The sequence below is a fragment of the Eriocheir sinensis genome, chromosome 66, assembly GCF_024679095.1.
Source record: "Eriocheir sinensis breed Jianghai 21 chromosome 66, ASM2467909v1, whole genome shotgun sequence".
In the NCBI taxonomy this organism is placed as follows: domain Eukaryota; kingdom Metazoa; phylum Arthropoda; class Malacostraca; order Decapoda; family Varunidae; genus Eriocheir; species Eriocheir sinensis.
Genome location: NC_066574.1, coordinates 3,131,715 through 3,146,370, shown reverse-complemented (window position 1 = coordinate 3,146,370; position 14,656 = coordinate 3,131,715). Strand labels below are relative to the sequence as shown.

Here is a 14,656-nt window from a genome sequence, read left to right as displayed (position 1 = left end):
TGGAGGTCAAGAGCCTCGTGGAGGAATGTGGTCCTGCCGGCGCGAGGAGGTCCTCTTAGCGGTGCAAGTGTCCTCTCTCTCCCTTTCCGGCCGCCGCCACCCCAGCTGTCCCCAGGCACACCTTCCGCCTCACCCCAAACCCCCCTCCCGATGCCTCCTGTAGCGCCCTGTGTCAGTGTATTCAGACGCTTCCACCTCTCCCATCACCTATTTCCAAACGCCAAAGAGATCAATCGGGTTCTAATGAGTGTTTGTTTAGGTTCATGGTACAGAAGAAGGGTCGATCTACCACCAGAATCATAAAGCTATCCCTAGAAATACCCACAACTCCTAGAAAAACCTTGTTAAATATGTGGGCTTGGGCGCCGAGATGTTTAGGGCTGTATTTTAAAACACCATCGCTTCTCACATCAACTATTTCCAAAGGTCAAAGAGGGGATCAATCGGGTTTTCATGAGTGTTTTTTAAGGTTCATGGCACAGAAGAAGGGTCAAACTACCACCAAGGTCATAAAACTACCCCTGGAAAGGCCTACAGCTCCTACGAAAGCCATGTCAAATATGTGAACTTGGGCGACGAAATGTTTTAAAATACGAGCGTTAGACTATGACTCCACGTGATGTGCTGTCAAGTGTGAGTCGAGCATCTTCAAATAGTTCTCAAGCCCCTTCACATGTTCTTCACTTCTTTTTGTCAAGCCTCTTTAGGTACTTTTTGCGTGTTCCTTTATTCCTACTTCATACTTTTTTTTCTTTCGAAGTAGTCGTTTTGTTATAGTATTTAAAATCTTCATGAATGGGGTGATTCTGATTATCATAAGGTATGTTTCTTTTGTTTTCCTGAATCTTGATTGATTGATTGATTGATAGTTTATTGTTGCAAGTAAAACAACAAAGGAGAAGGGAGAAGCATGCCATCCCAACCCCCAGGCTAAATATATGGGTTTATTTTAATTTTCATAAGGTATGTTAAATCTTTATATTCCTTGATTTATTTTAATTATTATCAGGACTGTTTCTTTTATTTTCCTAGACCTCTATATATGTGATCTCTTCCTATAACTTCCACTATCTTTTTATATAACTGAAGTGGCGCTCTACCATAAATGACCTCAAGATAAGCCGTCGTTCAGCAGCATACATAACCTTCGAACGCCCGCCATATATCCCTATTATTGTCGCCTCTCATTCATCCCTTGTCGCACGCTCGCCCATCATGTCCACGCCCCGTCACGGTCCCTCACTGAATGGATCCGCTATATATGCTTCCCTCTCTTCTTTCACGCTGCTGTGCCAGAGTAAGATTGATCGGGTGCTTGTCATGCCATGCCTCAGTGGTCAGAGAATTAATGAAGCAACGTAAAGAAGGAATGTTACTTAAAGAAGGAGAGGAGAGGAGTGAAGAAATGGAGTGGGAAGTAAGAATGAAATGATAATAGAAAGAAAAAGGAGAGAAGGAATGAAGAACAATAAAAGAAAAAGGTATAGATAGATAGACAGAGTTAGATGGATAGAGAGTATGATTGTAGGTACTCCATCTATGAGGAATACTTGAATACAAAAACGAAATATAAGGTGAGGTTTCAAGGTATATTTTTGTCCAGCAACTAGTGCGATATACCAAAATGACCCTGATGCGCCACAACACACAAAACTGATGCGCCCCCCCCCCCCCCCCCCGTGCAGTACAACAATGGTGGGTCACGGGAAACTAATGGCTGTTGACGAAAACCCTAAATTGCCGCACTGCAAAATTTGGCGCTGACCAAAACAAATGATGAAACCTGACACTCATGAAACCGTCAGCTCCAGATCGCATAACACGTCCGCTGAGCCATATCCCACCACCCCTTTTTATCACCTGTTATTACGCTACCAGTGAGGGGACATCCAGCACACCAATACCACATGGGAAACACTCCGCCATCCACCACAGAGGCAGAGAATGACCTGGGACTATATGTTACCAGGCTACCAGTGAAGGGATATCCAGCACACCAATACCACATGGGAAACACTCCGCCATCCACCACAGAGGCAGAGAAAGACCTGGGAGTGTATGTTACCAGGCTACCAGTGAAGGGATATCCAGCATACCAGTACCACATGGGAAACACTCCACCATCCACCACAGAGGCAGAGAAAGACCTGGGAGTGTATGTTACCAGGCTACCAGTGAAGGGATATCCAGCATACCAGTACCACATGGGAAACACTCCGCCATCCACCACAGAGGCAGTGAAAGACCTGGGAGTGTATGTTACCAGGCTACCAGTGAAGGGATATCCAGCACACCAATACCACATGGGAAACACTCCACCATCCACCACAGAGGCAGTGAAAGACCTGGGAGTGTATGTTACAAAATAAAATGGATATTCACTAATTCCTTTTACATAACCAGTCGGGACTCGCCTCTGCCCCATCTTCTTATGAACATGTAAACTCCACTCTGCAAGTCTAATTTGCCCTCTGGAAATACATTTAGACGAGCACACGCACATGAGGACAGTCGTATCTGTTAGGCAGTTAGAGCAATAGCTGATTTGCTTTACAACTGTCAAATTATAAGATTCAGTTTACCGCCTCGGAAAACAGCTTCCTTAACCCGGATGTATCCATTAATCTTCTGAAAAAGTAAATTACTCATTGCAATCCATCATGGTCTGATCACGATTCTGGACTCGCAATCTCCAGCCAGAACCCTCCCCGAACGAGAGAGAGAGAGAGAGAGAGAGAGAGAGAGAGAGAGAGAGAGAGAGAGAGAGAGAGAGAGAGAGAGAGAGAGAGAGAGAGAGAGAGAGAGAGAGAGAGAGAGAGATGGGGAGGGCAATGTTTTTTGCTACCCTCCCCAAGAGACGACCCGTGATGCTGGGTCGCGTGGGGGTGTGAGTGAGGCGTCTCAGGTGGGAGGCAGCCAGCAGCCGGCCAGCCAGTCTAGGCGTGGGTGTGTGGACTGCCGGGCGGAGGGTGACGGGAGCCGCTGCCGTGAGGTGCAAAATATTCAAGAGATTTTTGACTCGTCTTGAACATCGTCTAATGGAGTTATGTAAAGATATTTGTCGATCGGAAACGGAGTCAAATGTACGTTTACTTGTTATTTCGAGCTCAAAGTGACGTGTGTTGGGGTTCGACAACACTAACTCATGTGGCATCTCTTACCTGCCAGTGACTCTGTGCTGGTGACGAGGGCGATGTTCTGAAGATTGCGAGTAAGTGTTTGTTGATTTCGTATGTGCAATAGGCTGCGATATTTAATTGTAAAGCTAAAATACTGATCGTGTACTTTCGCCCAGGTTTACTCTTGCTGTGACGAGATTCGCTTGTGAACTCTTGCTTGGAAACTCCCGCAACAACTTGTAGGAGTGGAAGATCAGGTTGGCAGGTTGCGTGCGTTGAGTAGCCTGGGGGTTGTTACACACACACACACACACACACACACACACACACACACACACACACACACACACACACACACACACACACACACACACACACACACACACACACACACACACACACACACACGCAAACAAACAAGCAAACAAACATCACATAACTCATCTGCACCAAAGTTTCCATTTCCTAGAAAGCAGGAACTTCTAACCTCAGCTATATCAAAACGTCTATTTGATCTTTACCGCAAGGGAGGCAGATCAAAGACAAAATAAAGTAGCACACAAAAAAATAACACCCTACTCATATAATTATAAGGGTATAAAAAACTTAGTAAAAAAAATGAAAATAAAAAGTAGACAAAAATAATGGTCGGCGTGACATCCCAAGACTTGTAACACTTAAATATCTTTGTTGTGCCATTACCTAAGTGACGTAACGTAGAGCCCAACAAAGTCTCGTGTGGAAACTTTATGGTGGTCGTGAGGGGCCGAGCGGACGGACCCCCGACGCCGCTCCTTCTCCTGCCAAGGCCAACCTCCCCTCGGCGCGTGCTGACCCCGCGACCCGCCCGGCCAGCCCCCCTCAGACCAGGCCAGTGCTGCGCGGCTTTCCTTTCACTCTATGGAATCGTAGTAAAAAATTTTGCTCCACCGCCGTTGTGCGTCAATGATTTTAGGCACGAACAGTGTGTGGGGTAACTCTGCCCTTCAAAGATAAACTTGGCTCCATAAATTCTGCATTACTTCATGCATAAATTTTACAAATATAGCTCTTCAAAGAGATTGTTTTCAGTTGTCATAGTGTATAATGATAATTTGAGGGAAATAACTTTGGATTTCAAGATGGGGATACATTTGCCATATTGTTATTTTACTGCTATGTAAAGAAAACTCGTAAAAAATGACCACTAAAATACTGAAATATTCTTCGCAATACTCAGAACTTCATAGAGAAAAGTGAAAATTATTGTAAAGTTTTCCTAAATTCAGATGCAAATGTTTAATCCTTCCACAGTTCTCGGGAAGAAAATTAATGTAAGGCCTTCATAAAACCAGTATTCTAACGCGCAAGTCTTTAATCCTTCCCAGGTCTTGGCAAGGACAGTATGCGGCGAAGCAGCCCCCGGAGTCCCCGGAGCCAGCTGCTCCTCGTCCTGCTGCTGGCGGCCTTCACGCGGGCCCAGGAGGCGGCGGGTGAGCAAACACTGCTACGCACCTCAGGGCATCATGACACAATCAGCGGTTTTGGAAATGATGTAATGTTTCAGTGATATAGTGGAAGAAAGGAGTGTTAATCTATATCTTCATTAGTAGCAGTAGCAGTAGTAGTAGTAGCAGTAGTAGTAGTAGTAGTAGTAGTAGTAGTAGTGGTAGTAGTAATAGTAATAGTAACAGTATTAGTATTAGTAATAGAATAGTAGTAGTAGTAGTAGTAGTAGTGGTAGTAGTAGTAGTTTTGTACCCCTAGATAGTATAATCGGCAGACAAATATCATTATGTCGTGTTTTCACGTATTACATATTTTCTGAAGATTATCATGGTTTTACGTGTCTTTCAATTTCGTCAGACCTGAACGACGCGGTCAAGCTGGAACAGACGGACGCAGTTCGCGCATTACTCTCGGCCGGTGCAAACGTCAATGTCACTGATAGTCTTGGTGAGTGTTTTGAGTAAGGTGTCTTTCCTGGAGAGAATGGTTAAGTATTGATTATCATTCAAATCAATGCAGAACTAAAAAATGTTACATAACCTACTTACTTACGGTTGAATGCTGCCCGTAAGTAAATGTTTGTGTACATCATCAATGAGATTATTTGTGGCACCCCTTTCGTAGAAATGTTTGTGCTGTCGCTGTGCGGTGAAGAATACAAAGATTATGTGCCTTCTCCCTTGGCAGGCTGGACGCCGCTCCATAACGCTGCCTACACGGGCCAGGCTGACATGGTGCGCGTTTTGCTGATGCACCAAGCAAACCCTGACACACCCGAACCCGTCCATGGTAACAGTTGTTGTGTGTGCATGGAAGGAAACTGAGCCTATCTGTGATTGTTACTTTAGCTGTTCATATGCAGTTGTTGTTTGTTCTCTCTCTCTCTCTCTCTCTCTCTCTCTTATATAATCAAGATTTCTAAAACAGTTACGAACTTGGATTCACTAGCTTGTTAGACCCAGGATCCATACGACGTGGATCCTGGCTCGACCCATTTGTACAGGGTGGGAGATGTTGATCGTAGGTATATCACACCAACTCCTTTGTTTCTTGTGACTTTTCTGGTATCCGTAAGAAGTTTAATGAATCCGGCCCCTTGTTATCATTTACATACCCTCTAGTTTTTATATCCCTATGCTGCCAACGCACAGGCCGTTCATCGCTCCACCTGGCAGCTTACAGCGGCCACGCAGAGGTGGTGTCGCTCCTGCTGGACGCCGGGGCCACCATCGACCTGAGAGATGAACATGGTGAGTGATGGCTTGCTGTCTCCAGTGGTACAACAGGCATTTCGCAGTCTTAAAGATGCATGCATTTACTATTAAAATATTAGTATCGATTGCTATATAATACTTGTCTTCTAAATTTTATGGAAGCGAAATGAGGCGGCAAAGGAAGTAGTTTTGCGAATGTTAAGCCTAAATTTACCTCTACAGTATTTGAATCTGAATTGAAAGGTCATATTGATATAACACGCACATGGTCATATGCTTGTTTGTATGATATATGTTTAAAAATCTATCAATGAATTTTCTTCTCAAGGTCAGTCTGCCCTGCACCTGGGGGTGTGGCGGGGCCAGGTGGGTGTGGTGGCTACTCTGCTGCAGCGAGAGGCGCAGGTGGACGCCCAAGATGACAGAGGTGTGTGTGTGTGTTTTACGTCTCCGCCTATTGTGCCGGTAGGTAGGGGGCTGCTTGAGGGATCGGCCCCCAGCCCGTCATGGCGGCCATGGCACAGTATGGTGGCTGGCGCCATATTCTCGTGTGTGTGTGTGTGTGTGTGTGTGTGTGTGTGTGTGTGTGTTTTGAGAATTTGAACATTTGAACATTGATTATCCTATATTTATTTACCTAGTTGTGACATATTGGAAATGTGCCATGCTCCTGGGATCCCGTCTTTCTCATGAAAAATATTTATTTGCCATTATATATTTTTTTTTTATAATGATGTCAACCTTGTGTTTTTTATTCCACCCTGAAGGCAGCACACCCATAATGCTGGCTGCCATCCAGGACACTCCTGAGGTCACCAGGGAACTCCTTCCATATTGTCCAGACCTCAGGATACCCAACAAGCAAGGTTGGTGCCGCCCACTGTGACGTGCAGCTTGGCTTTCTAGTTCCCATACTTGATGCTAAGACGCTGCGCCCATACATACTCCTGAAGCATGATCATCAGTTTCCTTTTCAGAATATTGAAATCATATAATAGAGGCCACTATTACTAGAATATTTTTACTAGGTAGATTAATCATATGCATTTTGCGATACTATACAAATGCATGAATGAATGACCACTCAATTTTCCTTTCAGGTCAAAATGTCATGCAGTATGTAAAGAAAGGGAATCTCACCAGGATGCAAGACATTGTTTTAGGTAAAGTCTCATATTTTCTTCCACTTAGCATTGTTTCTTCATGATGAAATTTGACATGCGGAGATAAATAACTTTAGAAAAGGAAATTGAAGCATATAATCAGTTTTCTCTTCACATTAACATTAGATCCTATTTTCAAAAACTTTCTTGATGCTTTATAGGCAGAAATCAATCTGCCTGCTGAGATTTAAACAAGCTGACTCATTGTCGAATCTGTAACACTGTAGGCTGAACCACTGAGGGTTGAAAAATATTTGCTTTTAGCATTATGGGTTCCTCTCCCCTGTGTTAGTTATAAGTGTTATATGTGATTGCAGAACACTTGCAACGTCCCTGCCGCCGGTCAGTTCTCCAAATGGTCCCAGCCTCACCAAGCAAGACCAGTACTGTAGAAGGTAAGGGGCCAACCTTCAGCTGATTTCCCAGACATTTTGGATCATCAAAATTTCAGCATAATAATTTTGTCCTCTGGAGGACTTCCTAAGCTGAATTTTGTTAATGAGCAACATTGTATCCAGCTCTCCGATGTAAAGGAGATGGGATATGCAAGACCACACTTGTGTTTCTATAAAAGGGCTGTGAGGCATAAGACACGATATTTGATTGAAAAAAAAAAACGTCAGATGCTTTTGAGTGCTTTGCTGCATACATGCATGTGTGGGTGTGCATGTGTCTATCCGGCACATGGACCTAACAGAACTAAACAGCACAAAATGGGTGGAAGATGGGCTCCTTGCCTCCTGTGTTTAGGCGGTTAGGGTGGATAAGATGCAAATGTATTCCCTCAGGTAAGGAATGTCCAGCTGGTGAAAAGAAGCATCCAGATGATGATGCCCCTCATCGCTGGTGGCTGCCGACAACACCAGTGGGGAAGAGTGTTGGCCTCCCCTGCCCCTCAGGTAATAATGGCTCGGCTACTTGGACCTGTGGCAGGGACGGGGTGTGGCAGAGAACAGCAGACCTCAGGTAATGTTATCGAGCTGAACCACACTGTTGAACATGAGCGTAGAGTCCTCCCGGTTATTTGATCCTAGGAGACGGTAGCATAAGTTGTTTGAAGATAAAAAAAAATGCGTAATAATAATAATAATAATAATAATAATAATGATAATAATAATAATAATAATAATAATAATAATAATAATAATAATGATAATAATAATAATAATAATAATAATAATAATAATAATAATAATAATAATAATAATAATAATAATAATAATAATAATAATAATAATAATAATAATAATAATAATAATAATAATAATAATAATAATAATAATAATAATAATAATAATAATAATAATAATAATAATAATTGCGTTGTATTTGTAGCCATTGTCGAGCAGTGGTGTTCAGCGGGTGGCAGGGCGTGGTCACCATGGAAAACATATCTGCCGCCAAAACCATGAAGGATGTCGCCCTCAGCCTGGAGTCCGTCACCCTCGCCGCAGGGGACCTCATCACCCTCTCCCTCATACTGAAGAGGCTGTCGGAGAAACACACAGGGAATGTACACCCCTCTCACACACCTCTGCAGACCTTCATAGAGGCACAAGTGAGTTTACTGATAAGTTTGTATATGTTTGTTCTCATAAGACAGCTACTGCATTTTCCAGCCTCGAATGCATCACTGTTAACATGGCTCACTCATTATTAGACGTAGGTGTTGAAAGTGTTATATATATACTTCTGTGGCACACCTCTTCTCCGTTTTAAACTCCCACTTCTGTTGCTTTCTTATTCTTAAACTTTTTGGTTGTAATTATGACACATTATGCCTATTGCTGATTTTCCTTTCAGCATTTTGTCCAAGGGTTGACAGCTGTGGTCGACATGATGCTGTCAAGACCCTCGGCGTGGTGGGGGTTGCCTCAGGACCAGATGGCTGTCTCTCTGTCACACATCCAGACGTCCCTTGCCTCAGCTGCCCTCACTCTGGCCGCCTTTCAAAAAACGCCAGTGCAGGAACTCTCCCAAGACACGCTCTGTAAGTGTTAGTCTTCATACATTGAAAAAGTACTGGTATTACGTATACTCAGTTCTATAATATACGTTGCTGAATTTCAGTATTTCCTCTGCATACCACCTTCCTACCTCTCAGAGCCAACGCTTTGACTAAATGTCTCTTACTTTATACATCTTACTAATAGTTTTACTGCAAGGCACTCTGCACAATGTGTTGCTAAGCATTACAACCATGATAGACATTTAATTTTCTATCTATTTTTATTTAGAAATAAGCTTAAAACCAATGCTAAATACATGTTCCCAAATTCTGATAAGCTGCGTAGGCTACTGCTATGAAATTATGTTTATATTAGTTACCAATGAATAAAGAAGAGTTTGCAAACCTATAATTAGCTAACCAAAGCGGTATATTTGTGTGCAGATGTAAAGGTGGTGCAGCAGCCGCCAGCGTACTTCAGCCCAGCCTCGCACAGAACCTTCTCCCACCCTGAGCACAACCACACAGCCCTCACTCTGCCGCCTCGCTTCTATCAGGGTTATGCAGAGCACCTCAACACTGTCAAGGTGGCATTTGTGTCTTACAGCAATCTTCACTGCATTTTCAACTCACTTCCTTGGTAAGCTTAATCTGTTATTTTTTTTTTCAAAAATATTACACAAATAATTAACCTATCACATTTCATGAAGAGTTACCAGCTCTAACAGTTATCTGTAATGATCATATATATGCAAGTAACTATTTATTTACTTCCTGAATTGATTACCATTGTCTATCTTTTGTCATTACTCCCATTTTTATTCCCCTCAGTGATGCTGAGAAGTTGCGGGTGGCAGTGGACTTGCCAGCTTATGGACAGATAAACGGTGCGATCCTTGGTGCCAGCGTTGGGGCCGACACCATCTGGCATGCTCGTATGTATGATTAGCACTAACATCATTAATGTAACAAAAGGATGGGTGAATGGATGTTGAATTTTGGCCAACAGGATAGTGTTATCTGGTGATCTACGAGTAGGTATTAATAACCCCTTTAAAATATTGTGTTTAGCAAAAAACTCTTGAATGGTTTACATGAGTCCCCATTTTACACACAGCACTTGGCATGGTGGCAGAAGTAAATTTCCAACACGTCTATGATGGCGACTCATTTCGGCTCCATGGTGCAACCTGTGTGTGGTGGGATGAACATGCTGTCGGGTGGGCCACTGACGGCTGCCGGCTGGTGCTCACCTCACCCACCCACACTGTCTGCCACTGCAACCACCTGGCGAACATGGCTGTCATGATGGACGTTGAAGGCCCAATGGAGAAGTCTAGGGTACGGCATAAATTCCTTGCTTACAAATTATTATTCATATTTGAGCGAGAAGTAAAGTTGGGGGGAATACGCTATAGCTGCGCTTGGTTTTGGTTGATTGGTAAGAATATAAAAATGACATGAATTGGTAGATGTAGTCAGCAACACTCAATCAATAGCCTTCTTATAACATCTCATTTTGTGACAGACCATAAATTGTAAAGCATTGCTCCTCAAGGTGTTTATATAGGCACTGAACCAAGGAGCAGCCCTAGATAATATATTGTATTTTAGAATCCTACTCTGAAGTTAATGTCTGCTGTACGGTCTCTTCTGGCGCAGGTAATGGATAATGTGATGAAGTGTGTGATAGTGGTTGGCTGTGTGGTGTCCGTGGCGACGCTGGCATTGTGCGTGTTCTGCCTCTTGATCCTGAAAGACATGCGAGGGAAGACAAGCAAAGTGATACAAGCCAACCTGTGCCTTTGCCTCGTGGCCACGGAGCTCGTTGTGTTGGGGAGTCTCGGGGCCTCGGGGAAGCCTGGGCCGTGTGCTGCCATCGTCGCCGTCTTCCACTACCTGACTCTCACCACCTTCATCTGGAGCGCCATTGAAGCAGTGCACAACTATGTCAGTGGTATTAAGGTAGGAATTCCCTGTGCGATGGTATTTGTTTTTTTAATATATAGACCCAACTAGTGTCCCCTTAATGAGGAGACATGGATGCAAAAAATACGTGAGGTAAAGCAAGGAGAATAAATAAAGGAGGGTTAAAACACTGATGCTTAATGTGAGTTATGTATTTATCTTTTTTACTATTTATGTATGCAAATGAAGACAGACAAAGGGATGTAAAGTTTAGAGTAAAGGGAAGTTTGTCAATTACACTTCTGAAGAGGATATTTGAGCTCTCCGGGTGACTTTCACTTAATAATACGTACATGTGAATATGTGATGCATTTTACTTTGAACTCCCTTAATAATACTGGAGAAAAATTAACAGGAAAATGTGTCATGTATTACGTATTGTGACTGCTTGTTGTGTGCGGCAGGGCAAGGCGGTGGGTCGTTGGGTGATGCGGTGCTGCCCTCTCGTTGCCTACCTTGTGCCTCTGCTCTACGTTGCCGCCATCCACGCTCTGACCTCGTCCCTGGCACACCACACACACCCAGAGTAAGTGATAACCTCTTCACTGGTAACAAATCATTCATTTTCATGTTTTGACTGGGCAGTATTGAAAATTAGTATAGTTGTCCGTGCCATCTTAATTGTGATGTCATATTAGCCAACCATCTGACCATCTTCATGAAAATTCACCAGCTACAAAAGATTAACAGTGATCAAAAAACGGTTTATCCTCCATTATGAATAGCGGCTCCTCTACATTAATTTTACTCTCATATGCATCACTTCTTTCCTCCCTTCCACAGTGTCATTCAAGGACTCAAATGCTACTTCCACACGTCTTTTATCTCCTCATCGCATCATTCTGCAAGCATCATTCTCATTTTCCTCTTTTCTCACAAGTACTTACTTTTTTATACTCAAAGTAATGTTGTGATATTTATAACATGATCAAAACTTAAAGGTATTGATAGCAATGCTTTTCTTCCAATAACAAATTTATTGATACACCAGGTGCCGCCTCTCCCCGCGGAGCCTGGGATGGACGGTGGCCTCTCCCCTTGCCACCATTGTCCTAGTAAGGCAGACTACTCTGTTTTACACCATGCCTGTTCATGCACGTGTACTTAGGGCCGCTTTCACAGTCGTTTTGTTTGATTTGATCGTTACCAATGGAGGCGATCGCTGCTATAGTATTTCCACTTAAAATTGGCCTATGGGGTAGTGGCGGCTGCGGGGTTAGCCTAGCCCCGCACCTTACCACACACTCTCAACACCTCTCGCTTCCTCTGCAGCCGCCACTACCCCATAGGCCAGTTTCACGTGGAAAATTATAGCATCGATCGGCGCCATTGGTAACGATCAAACAAAACAAAACGACTGTGAAAGCGGCCCTTATTCTCTGAGAGCAACCATATGTTATGTATCCCAATCCAATTGAAAGATAAGAGGAAGACAAGGGACCTGTGAGATATCAAGAAACATAGATTTCCTCATTGACCTTGAAACTGAGAGAGACATATCCAATCCCTCAGGTGAATGTTGTGGCCCTGATGATGAGTGGACGAGACTCTTGCTGCCACAAGGGAAAGAAGGAGACTAAAACCACTGGTCACAGTTTCTGCAGCTCTTTTTCTGTCTTCCTCCTGCTTTGCTTCACATGGATCACTGGGCTTCTCTACTTCATCGAAGGTAAACGGATGCTCATACTATTTATTCTAATGGGAAATATTGTACTGTAAAACATTTGCATTTTTTCCCCATACTTATATAGTGTAGTTTAATCTGTGAAAATTTCAAGCTGGACACAGATAGACATTCCTCCTGAATCTAATATGAACTGTTTTCTTCCACAGGTTCTCATGAGGCAGCGCTGGTTTTTACTATTCTCAATTTTTTACTTGGAGTAAGCATTCTTTTTTTACAAATTATAATGGAACAAAGTGGAGCAAAACAATGAAATATATGTATTTTGTGTTTATTTTATAATTTATTTAGCCAAATAAGTCACACCCTCAGGTTATATTACACTGTGAACCTCTTGATGTCCTCTTCACCAAGGAAAGACTGTCCATAAAGGTGGGTTAGTATTTTAGTTTTATCAGTGCCTTTACATGCACAGAATCATTGTCTTGTGTGACTTCTTTATTCCTTTCACATCTCTCCTTCATACAACTAGTAGGTTTATCTTCTACTACCACACTTTGTACTGTCAAATCATTTTTCACATGTCGGATTTCCAAAGCCTCCAAATCTTCGTATTAAGTAATAAAACAACACTGCAGTTTGCTATCCAAAGTTTTCAACAGCTCTCTGAAGCCTACGTAACAAATTCTGTTACACAAAAAAATGCTTTCATTAGTTGAACAGCATAAGTCTCGGGATATGTCCCGACCCATTTAGCACAAGCAGATATAGCATCAGAAGGTTTTTCATCATGAGTTCCACCAGATTGTTGCCAATTTTCTTTTGCCTACAAGATAAATAATATGTTACTATCGGAGCGTTACCGAGACGGTGAGGCGATAAACTCTACGGAGCCAGCCAGCCGTGTTTGCATTACGGCTTCCGTGATGGACAGTGTGAAGACCCACCCAGAACAAAATTCATTGTACATCACTGTGTTGGCCGTATGTTAGTGGGACGAGTGAGGAGTATGCCATTCATTCCATGTACCAATGAAGTGTTCGTCTCTCGCACAGGCATTCATTCCTGCCCGCTCCCTCTGCTTTTATCATACAATACCTTTTAGTACTTGATTAGTAACAGATACAGCAGAAAATCAAGAAGCCAGGTGAGGAACAAATAGTTAGAGCTGAGGTAAAGGTAATAAACATACATTCCTCGTTCTTTCTCTACTCCTCACGCAAAAAAGCCTTGGTTTAATCACGCTTGTTCTCGTGCTATCAATGATAGAGGTAGCTCACAAAAGGTACCAGAGCCTTCAAACTAATGCTAATTATGAACTTTACATTTCTGCCCGAAATCGTGCCAAATCTATTCTCCGACTAACCAAAAATTCTTTCATTAATAGAAAATGTCAAAACCTTGCTTTCTCTAACTCTTCCCGTGACTTCTGGCATCTAGCCATAAACATCTCCTCCAACTTCACTTCTTCATCTTTCCCCCACTCAGTCCCTGGACGGCAACACTGCCGTCTCATCTATCTCTAAGGCTGAACTCTTCTCTCAAACTTTTCTAAAAACTCTCTAAAAACTCCACTTGACGATTCTGGGCATATTCCTCCTGACTCCTTTATGCCTGTTATAAAGATTCTTCAAAATGATGTTTTCTATGCCTTCTTCAAATGATGTTTGTTTTCCTCTGGCCTCAATCCTCAGAAGGCTTATGGACCTGATGGAGTGCCTCCTATTGTCCTTAAAAACTGTGCCTCGTGCTGTCACCCTGCCTGGTCAAACCTTTTTTCCCTCTGCCTGTCAACATCTACCTTCCTTCTTGCTGGAAGTATGCCTTCTTCACACAGCCTACACCTAGAAGGTGACCGCATCAATCCAAACTACCGTCCTATTGCTTTACTTTCTTGTCTATCTAAAGCTTTTGAATCAATTAACCGGAAGATTCAAAAAGCACCTTTCCTTTTCTTCTATCTCTGATGATCTATATCTGTTCCGCAAGGCGTTCTACTGGTGATCTCTACTGCTTCTTCTGACTCTCTTCATCCTCTCTCTCTTTTGGTCTTGTTTGACTTTGTTTCTATTGCGCTGGACATATCAAAAGCTTTTGATAGGTCTGGCACAAATCTTTGCTTTCTAAACTAC

The 14,656-nt window shown here is 42.9% G+C and overlaps 1 protein-coding gene across 2 annotated transcripts; it reads left to right on the top strand.

Annotated features, from left to right (window-relative positions):
* Window positions 1–2,918: 2,918 nt before the first annotated feature.
* Window positions 2,919–13,165, top strand: LOC126987734 (adhesion G protein-coupled receptor L4-like). 2 transcript variants are annotated; one of them, XM_050844977.1, is made up of 21 exons: window positions 2,919–3,211; window positions 4,487–4,591; window positions 4,965–5,054; window positions 5,295–5,396; window positions 5,759–5,857; window positions 6,150–6,248; window positions 6,589–6,687; window positions 6,922–6,984; window positions 7,302–7,379; window positions 7,773–7,950; window positions 8,320–8,542; window positions 8,788–8,974; window positions 9,377–9,572; window positions 9,764–9,867; window positions 10,050–10,273; window positions 10,595–10,897; window positions 11,305–11,426; window positions 11,684–11,779; window positions 11,892–11,955; window positions 12,413–12,569; window positions 12,734–13,165. In XM_050844977.1, the coding sequence occupies exons 2-21, from the start codon at window positions 4,504–4,506 to the stop codon at window positions 12,835–12,837; spliced, it is 2,676 nt and encodes an 891-aa protein (XP_050700934.1). In that variant the 5' UTR covers window positions 2,919–3,211; window positions 4,487–4,503; the 3' UTR covers window positions 12,838–13,165. The 2 variants fall into 2 exon arrangements, with proteins under 2 accessions (XP_050700934.1, XP_050700935.1); XM_050844978.1 differs by lacking the exon at window positions 11,684–11,779.
* The last annotated feature ends 1,491 nt before the right edge of the window (window positions 13,166–14,656 follow it).

Coding starts and splice junctions, on each gene's coding strand:
- LOC126987734 (XM_050844977.1), top strand. CDS start 4,504: ATGCGGCGAAGCAGCCCCCGGAGTCCCCGGAGCCAGCTGCTCCTCGTC. Junction 5,858..6,149: donor CGACCTGAGAGATGAACATG/GTGAGTGATGGC, acceptor TTTCTTCTCAAG/GTCAGTCTGCCCTGCACCTG. Junction 11,956..12,412: donor CCCTTGCCACCATTGTCCTA/GTAAGGCAGACT, acceptor CCAATCCCTCAG/GTGAATGTTGTGGCCCTGAT.